At 54.4% G+C, this 9460-nt stretch overlaps 1 protein-coding gene across 3 annotated transcripts in view; it reads right to left on the bottom strand.

Moving 5' to 3' along the window:
• Positions 1-8937, bottom strand: part of LOC141727012 (E3 ubiquitin-protein ligase NEDD4-like) — a 61520-nt gene extending 52583 nt beyond the window's left edge. Inside the window, exon 1 of one of the 3 annotated variants that reach the window (XM_074532284.1) lies at positions 8389-8937. In XM_074532284.1, the coding sequence (XP_074388385.1) occupies positions 8389-8436 (48 nt within the window). In that variant the 5' untranslated portion in view covers positions 8437-8937. The remainder of the gene's footprint in view (positions 1-8388) is intronic. The other 2 variants (XM_074532285.1, XM_074532286.1) reach the window with 2 other exon arrangements.
• Positions 8938-9460: the final 523 nt, after the last annotated feature.

A 9460-nucleotide genomic window follows, 5' to 3' on the forward strand; every position in this document is an offset into this window, starting at 1 on the left:
TTAGCACAGTCTAGTTTACAATGTTTGACTTTCAAACTACAACAGAAACTAGTTAAGACAAAACCAAAACCTGACTGCAACTTGATTTGGCACAACCTCTAGTATAGCTGCAGGATATCCCTGGAAAAAACAACTCTGACCTTGCTCCCAGCCTGGTCAGACCTGCCCAGCACAGCACCCGCAGGACAGGGGGGGTCTGCTGGCCTTTGCTGCAACCACCTGTCCCATTCTGGGGTTCCAGAGTGCCACAGCCACCACCCTTGGGACGCAGCTGCCCTAAAACAGGGATAGGAAAATCTCAGCCTCAACACAGGGGAGGAAAATGCAACATGTTCTTTATCATGCTAATCAGAACACAGAATGAGAAGGCAGCTGCTGGATAAGAGAGGTAATATAAGCATCAGGATAATCCACTTTGTAGGAAAAAGAAAATTTGGAAAAAATATCTATAGCGCTACCTTAAAAAGAGAACAACCCATCCAGGTTCACTGCCCCTTATGTCTCCTAAGGGCCCACATCCAGCTCTGGTTTCCAGACCTACAGCCAGCCTCCCTGATGGCCAGGGGAAGCCTGTCTCTGTTCCTGCCCAGCTCTCAGGCCGCTGCACCTCCAGGGAGAACCCAGCAGCACTGCTGGAATCCTGATGTCATGGCCACAGCCAGAGAGCGGCTTCTGAGGAAGGAAAACACACCTCTGGCACTCTCAGGCTACCCGTGCCATGGGAATAGCTAGTTTTCCACGACAATGCTCTCGTCTCCTACAAGCCTCTTAGCAGCATGACTGGCAGGAGAGGATAAGCCCCAGAACTGTGGGCGAGAAACAGCAGCGGAGCCAGCCGAGGCAAGGACGGCGCAGGAGAAACCAGCCCTCCTGCCGGGCTGCAGCGGCCAGGAGGCGCTGCCGACAGAGAAGGCAGGAAGCAAGATTCATCCCACTCACTGCACGCCCAAGGCGCCCTGCTCCAACAGCAGGGACGGCGAGTCATCAGCACGGACACTGGCAGGATCCCGGTGCGTCACCGCATTGCTGGGGACAGCCTACCCTGCCCGGGAAAACCACACTGCAAGGCTCCCTCCCACAGGCAACAGAAAGGAGAATCGCCTCCTCGGGCCACGGTAGCAAGAGTGCTGCTATTCACACACAGTCCAGGCCAGGCATGCGCAGGAATATACCTGACCCTGAGGACTCAATGTTTTTCTACAGACGCTGGAAATAAGGAATAAAATAGTAAATTACCAAACTTGACCAGATGGGCCTGAAACAAACCAAACAGCCAGCAAGGATAAATGCAGAGGTCTTTCTGGTACCCACCCAAATGTGTGCCTCCAGCACTTATCCCACTGAAACAAGCGCAGGCTGTGCAAGGAACGTGCCTCTCACTGTGGCACACAGCACCTAAGCTGCCCAACTCACCACTCCTTGGACAGGGCAGCTCTCCATCTCAGGTGTCCACCCACCCAGTGGGACGGGTGTAAACTTTAGCACTAAGACTGCCTTTTAACAAAGGAGTGGGGGGAAGGCACATATGAGGATACCAAGTGAGGCAGGGAAGTGATCCTGCAACCCTGAACTCTAAACAGTGACACCATTCCCTCAGCTATAAAATGGAGCTGCATCTACACCACTGCTGTATGCTCTCAGTTCACTAAAGCAAGGCCTGTCCAAGACAGAGCATTTTCAAGTTCTTTCAGCTCAACTGTTACAAACAATAGCCAATATTTTATAATACCTCGAACATCACTGTACCAAGAACAGAGGTTAAAGAAGCACATCCATTGCTCATCGCTGCACAGCAAAGCCGTTGCTTTGTTCATGAGGCTGAATCAGCACAAGCACAAAGCCCAAACTCACAGTTCTGTCCACTCACCACTTCTCCCTCTAACCACTCCCTTCACCACAAACAGCAGGAATGGTCAACTCAAGAAATATTTAAAGAAAGGTTAAAAACTCCACTTATTTGTTAGGGAATTAATCTATTTAACATTCCGCTTTTACGCAAACTTGTCAGAAACTTCATCAGGGTCAGGATTCTAGCCAAAGCTCTGGATTCAGGAGACCTACACAGCCAATGCCACAGCTCACAGCCACCAAAGGGCAGGTGCCCTACCCTCCCTTCACACACACCCTCCACCACCACCCCAGCTGCTCGTGCCACATACCTCTGACTTCCACCACCTTTCCAGAAGTTACTGCAATCCAACAGCCCTGCAAAGACATGGGACGCTGTCCACAGGTGGTCCCATGGTGTACGAGAGAAAGCCGCACCTCTCTTTCAGCAATGCAAATCCACTGATTTGGGTGGGCTGCTCCAGAAGCCATCAGCCTCGACTTCTTCTACTCAAGTACAACATGGAGGTGCAAGTAAACGGTCCTGGGATCAGCACCAGCTGAAGGCCATCAGCACATAATAAGCACCAGCTGAAGGCCATCAGCACATAATGAGCACAGCACCAGCTGAAGGTCGTTAGCATAGATTAAATAACCAGCACCACCTGAAGGTCGTTAGCACATAATAAGCACCAGCTGAATGTCCTTAGCACATATCAAGCATAGCACCAGCTCAAGGTCCTTAGCATATAATATTAAATATATGATATTAAATACCATATAATATTAAATATATAATATTAAATACCAGCACCAGTTGAAGGTCCTTAGCACATACAAGTCCAGCCTAGAAGTTGCAGGGGTGAATTCTTCCCACAAAATTCTAAGATGTAACACCGATTCCCTTCTGACATGTAAGCTCATTCAGCACTCATAGCATGCCTGGTGATATTTTCAACACAAAACACAAAAAAATCCCGTCAGAAATCTGTTAACCGTACCTCCCAGCGCAAGCTGTGCCCCGGGGGTGAGGTGCCTGCTCATCAACAGGTGTGGGGCTCACAGTCCATGTTTGCTTCCCAGGAAAATGGCCTCTGTGCAGGAGCAGAGGAGAACCTCGCGCTCCCATTTCTTATTGCACAGCGCCCTCCAGCGGCCCGCCCTGCACATGACACCCAAGGAACGCTTATCCCCCTTCCCTAAGGCAGCAGCGGAACCCGGGCTGCACTACCGACACACCGCCCTCAGAGGACAGGACAACAGCCAGGCGAGACAGAGCATCTCTGAATGGGGGTATAGCTAAAACTAACTTTCCTCAGACCCTCATATTACTACAGGCCTCCTTCAATGTCTTTACATTAATTTTATAATAAAACTAGAATTTACTTAGTGTCAGCACTAGTGACCAAAACATGCCAATAACTCATCAAAAGCTGGTTTAAAATGCAGGCTGTTATAAAAATCTATTGACCTCCTGAGAACCACAGCCTATTTTGATATTCTGCCACACAAGTAGATATGCAAGCCCTGTCATTTATGAAATGCTTCCTTACCTAGACTTTTTAATCATCATTTAAGGTTTACATGCTAGCCCTGAAGCCAGTGCACTTAGAGTCTATAAAAACAATTCGGGGTCAATAAAAAAGTCACTATTCTGAATTGCTTATGGCTAAGACACTGTCAGAGCTGTGACCAAGGGAGGCCCCTCTCACACTCAGAAGGCACAGTGAAGCTTTTATGTAACTGGAATATTCAGAGCAGAAACAACAGAGCTCTCATTTAAAGGGTCTGTGTTCAGTGGTGGTGACAAAGGGTGCATCTTCTCAAGGAACTCAGGGGTTTTTTCACATAAAGCCTCCAGTTTCAAGAACACAGTGGGCTGGGCTGGAGCTCATGGGGCCAGGGGCGCATCCCTGGGCACACAGGCCCCCCCACGCTGCCCCTTTCCACCTCACAGCTGAGGAGCCACAGCCACCCACAAGCTGCTTCTGCAGCACATCAGTGCCCTGGTCCTTCATCCAGCACCCTTCCAGTGCCACAGCACCCGGAGCTCCAGTGCTGCTCCAGGAGCTGAGCTGGGAATGAAGGGACATGGCTCTGGAACCCCTCCCCAGCACCTGACCTGGCAGGGGCTCTGTGGGCACAGCCTGGGCTCAGGAAACATCTCTGCCCGTGCCAGCACAGCGCGGAAGCCGGGTGAGCTGTAAGGTACAGCCTCACCACGAGACCACACAACAGGAAACGTCACCCAAAATCTAACTGCAACCATCTACAACGCTGACACTGCCCAAATAACTCAGCATTGCCGTTACTTCCAAAGTTGATGGTTTGCTTCAAATGCAAAGCAGAGAGATCCAGGCCTGAACTCCCACATGTCACTGCTGCCACCAAGTCCAGGGAGGGAGGGAGGGAAAATCACAGCCCTTTTCCTCCCCAGCAAATCCTGCTGATAATGAGCAATAACACCTTCTTGAGGCCTTTGCAGCCCCATCTCATGGATCTGCTAACATGATACTCGAGTACTGGGAAAGAGATACCCTCAAGGGAGATCATTCCAGAGCAACAAATCCATCAGGAACATGTAAACACGAGGCACAAAAGCCAACCTCCCACATGCCTCAGTCTGAAACAGTTTGCAGACAGTTTACCCATCACAGCACGAGCTGCATTTCACCACAGCACCACTGCAGCAAATCCTGGCTTACTCCTTACCTTGATGCCAGATCCAGTACAGGCGAGCCTGTGCTTTCCTGTCCATAGGAACCGTTTCCATCATACTCAGAGCTGGGTTTGTTTCCCTTTCCCCAAAGTGTGTCTCAGTAAAGCAAAGCACCACACAGGCTCCTGAGGTTCTGAAATCCTTTAGGATTCACTCTTCAGGCACAAGGCTTTGCCCAGCACAGCACACCAGAACAGTGATGAAAGGTTAGGCTACAGTGACTACACACAGAATTATTTATCTTGAGGCATATGGGATTGTATCTCACACACTGAGATATTTTCAGGAACATAAGATCCTTTTGACAAATTCTAAGGCATGACAAAATGTCATCTCAGTAGGAAGCTTCTAATTCCAATTGACTCAATCACAAGTCACAGAAGTTGAACAGAACTTAAAAAGAGAAGAATGCTGGAACTGCAGAGAGCAGTTTCACATATGAACCTCTTTTCCTCCTAATATTTTAAAGTATAAAAAGACACTCTTAGAGGATCTTTTTTCTGAAGTTCCATTTTTTATTAAAGCAAACAAGTTCCAAGGAGCTGCAAGTTTTGCTTCCACCCAAGGACACTAAGAAAGCAAAATGTTTGTGGATTTGTGTGGGCAACATCTGACTATCAAGAAACCCAAACTGAAACAAACAAGAGGTGCACTTCATTCACAAATATTTTCCACTACAAAGGGCTGTAAGTTTTTATATACACTGTACCTAAGCTTCCAGGAGCCCGTATAAATACTATTTCACAGAATCACAAAGAGGTTGAGGTTGGCACGAGCCTCTGAAGGTCACCTGGCCCACCCTGGTTTAAGCCAGAGCTGGCTGCCCAGGCCTGTGTCCCAATGGTCCCAAACAGCCCCAAGGATGGAGCTCCAACAGCCTCTGAGCAGCCTGGCCCAGTGCTGAGGTCATCCTGACAGTGAAAAACTGGAAGCGTATGAATCTCATTTACAACTCATTTTAACTAATTAATATAAAACACTTTACAGTTCAGGTTTACAAGGAGGCTGATCTATGAACACAACATCATCTGCCATGAAAAACTGCAATGGTTGGCTCATCCCCTGTGAGTCAGCGAGCCCCAAATCCCCAAAAGGCCTGGTGTTCCAACACCTGTCAGAGTGCTTGGGCAAAAGGGAAGCACATTGGCATGGAAGGCAGCCCCGCGCACAGGGATGAGTGCAGGCCCACGGTGTGCAGACACGCCGGCACACGCAGCCGGGCCTGCTCCACGCCTAGCACACACACCAGCTGTGCAGCGGGAGGGAAGCCTGTGCCTCTGGTCTGCAGGAGAGATTGCTGCTTCTCTCCCTGGAGAGCCACTCCGCGAGTCCGGCTCGCATGTAAATCACTGCATTTTCCAATCAGCAAATGTGCCAGCAGTGGAAGCATTGCACAAGGCCAGCTCAAAGCCCTCCAAAACCCATCTACAACAGATCTGCAAACTGCACTTCAAACCCAGGCAGGAACAAAGGAAATGAATAGGCTGAATATGTTCACGTACCTAACTCAGCCTCTCACGGCTCTCTCACAGCTAATAGAGCTCTGCTTTCCAAAAAATGATGAGCCAGGTCCAGGCCCATGCTAGAGGGAAGTCATTACCCACAGGCCAGCGTGCAAAGAACTGTCAGCCCACCTGAGCTTTACCTTCACTAGAGCTTTCATACAGCCACCTTCCTGAGAGAGACCATCCTCCCCTCCCTCCGTGCTCTCCTCTGCCCATTACTAGAGACTCAGCAGTGGGTCAGGCTCTCAGGGTCATGAAACTACAGCCCAACAGGCTCTAAGTATCACCTGCACCCTTCTCCATGCCACTCCTCCCTCAGACCCTTTTCCCTCTTTCTTCCATCCTATTTCCATTTGTGGACTCCCACTGTAGTTTTAGATGGTCACTGCTCTTCCTGAGAAGCGTCCAGCATCAGCAGATGCACAGCAAAGCCGGAGACAAAGCACAGACTGCCGTCCCTCAGGCAGTGTGGCTGTGGTCATCACTGCAGCTGTGATATTGGTCACTGCTGAGAGACCAAAGCCTTTCTTTTCCCAGCAGCTCCTTTTCTAACAGCTTGGTTTTACCTCGGGAGGTAAAACCACATCTCCCTGCCCACTGCTCCACAGGCCAAGTCCCCAGCATCTGCTGGGGCTGAGCATCATGGCAGGAACAGCCCCTGCTGTCCAAAGATCCCTCCACCTCCAAGCCAAGGTGTGAGCAGCCAGCAGATTTCTCCCTGTATCCATTTCTCTTTAGCATTCTGTGCAAGTACCAGCATATGTCGAGGCAGGAGGCAGGGACAAAAGACACAGCCAAGCGCACGCACAACAGAAAAGGCAGCAGCCCAATTCCAGCTTGATGTTCTCAGCCACCTCCCTGGGACCTGGCAGGGTGGCTCCAGGCTTCCCTTTTCCTCACAGAGCACACTTGCTAATATAAGCACAAAAGCACTTCCAACCAAATGTCTTGGAATGCCCATGCTGGGCCAGCAAACCCCACTGCCTTTAGCTATTCCCGAAGCATGTGCAAACCCCCCAGCAGCAGGCAAGATCACCAGAGGCCCTCTGGAGCCCAGGACCGGACAGGATTACCGCAGGGCAGCCCCGGAGCAAGCAGGGCCCTGCAGATGGCCCAGCAGTGGGCCCAGCTACCTGCAGCGTGAGGCAATGCACCGGAGCCGGCCCAAAGCTGCTCGCGGACTGGTGCCAGCCACCGCTGTGCTCACGCTAAGGCTTATGGAAACAGCCCTGGGAGAAGGTTCTCCTCAGCCGTTGTGCTCGCTATCTACATCACCCAATGCTCCTGCAACGCCCTCTCCTCTCCCCTACCTTCACAAACACGCAGAGCATTTGCAATCACTCTGCTCTCAGCTTTATAATTTAACAACAACAGAATGACACCCCCCCCCTTCCCAAAACACCCACTCCTGCCCAGGAACCTCCTTCCCAATGAGAATTAAACATTACAGTCATCCAGACCCGGTGCCGCTGAGATACACCAGGTAAGAAACACTGCCAGTTTCACAAGGCAGAGGATGTTTTTAATGTTTCTTCTACACTACAGACAGACTGACACATCACCCGTTGTGTTCAGCCCCACAAAACCGGAAGCAATGCTGTTATAATTACTATTCTCGCCTGTAAAAATAGAAGATATACATGCATTCCTAACAGCCGATACCCCGAAACCACAGCCCATAATGCAGCCTTGCCCATTGCTGATGCTCTATGACACTGGCTCCTAAGAAAAGGAGCACCTGACCAAGGCAATGAAACAAAAAGGGCATTAAGTAAGATTTTTAACATTCACCTAAAGTAAACTGGACTATTCTCCTAATGCCTGTATGATTTGCTTGATTCTGCAGAAGACATCGGCTGATAAAGCCGGCACACGGTGATTAGTTATCGCGGGTCCTACCCCGCTTATCAGCTCCATCTGCATTGGGGCCAGGCTGTGTCTGACACAGTACCCGGCGCACCGGCCCGGCGGCTGCTCCGCTCCGGCCCCGCGGCCGCTCCCCTGGGGACACCGGCAGCGCTGCGGGGAGGAGGCGGAGAGGGGCGGCCGCCCCCGCCCGCAGCACCGCCGGCCGCGGCTCTTTGTTCGCCGCCGGCCCCACCGAGGCACCCGCGGGCTCTGGGCGGCCGCACCTGCCTGGGGTGCGGACAGCGCTCCCCGACCCGGGCCGCCCCCGGGCAAGTGGCCGCTGCGGGAGGGGCGCGAAGCCCTGAGGGGCGGGCAACGCTTGCCCTCCCGGACCGACCGTCGACCTTCGCCCAGCTCCCGAACCTCAGCCGCGGCTCCCGCCGACGGGGCCCCGGCACACCCCAACCCAGCCCGTCCGCGCCGACCCACCTCGTCCTCCGAGAGCCCGTACACCGGTTCCGTCGCCGCGGTCGCCATGGAGCCGCTCCCGGGCCCGCCGAGCCGCCCGCCGCCGCCCGCGCTGCCGCCGCCTTCTCCTGCTGCCGCCGCTGGCCCGCGGGCGGCGGAAGACGCCGGGAGCCGAGCCCGGCGGAAAGGGGCCGGGGGCGGGGCCGCCGGGGGCCGCCCGCGCTGCCGCCGCCGCCGCGGGCCGGGGCTGAGCGCGGCCGCAGGGACGGGGAGCGCCGGCGGGGCGGGGAGAGCGCCGGGCCGGCCCAACGGCAGCGGGCGGGGCGCGGCACAAAGCGCGGGAGGGGCCCCGCTCCGCTCCCGCACCGCCCTGAGGGACGGGCGTGAGGGGCCGTGAGGGGGCGCGAGGGGCTGTGAGGGGGCGCGTGAGGGGGCGCGAGGGGCTGTGAGGGGGCGCGAGGGGCTGTGAGGGGGCGCGTGAGGGGGCGCGCGAGGGGGCGCGTGATTGGGCGCGAGGGGCTGTGAGGGGGCGCGAGGGGCTGTGAGGGGGCGCGTGATTGGGCGCGAGGGGCTGTGAGGGGGCGCGTGAGGGGCGCGTGATTGGGCGCGAGGGGCTGTGAGGGGGCGCGCGAGGGGGCGCGTGAGGGGCTGTGAGGGGGCGCGTGAGGGGGCGCGAGGGATGCGCGCGCGAGGGATGCGCGCGGAGCTGGCGCGCGGGGGCAGCGGGCGCGTGTGGGTGGCGCCCCCCAGTGGACGGGAGCGGCACTGCTGGGCCCGGACTGCGAGAGCGCTCCCCAGGCGGCACCGGGCCGTGTCCCGAGATGTGTCCCCCTGCGGGACCGGGATGCGCAGGAGCGAAGCCCCCGCTGCTGGCGGCTCTGCAGAGCAGTCAGAGGTGGTGGCTCACTGTGCCATTTCTACCGTCCCCATCACAAGTTTTAGGGAAACAAAGCACCGTGGGCACTTGGAGTGAGGGCACTTCTGGGCAAAATCAAGTCTCGCTCTAGATCTGCATGAGGTTTTGATTTGCCTCGTGCCCCTGAGCTGGCTCTGTCCCCAGCCGTGCCCCTCCCTGTGCTAATCTCCCATTTAT

The sequence above is a fragment of the Zonotrichia albicollis genome, chromosome Z (genome assembly GCF_047830755.1).
Source record: "Zonotrichia albicollis isolate bZonAlb1 chromosome Z, bZonAlb1.hap1, whole genome shotgun sequence".
NCBI classification, from domain to species: domain Eukaryota; kingdom Metazoa; phylum Chordata; class Aves; order Passeriformes; family Passerellidae; genus Zonotrichia; species Zonotrichia albicollis.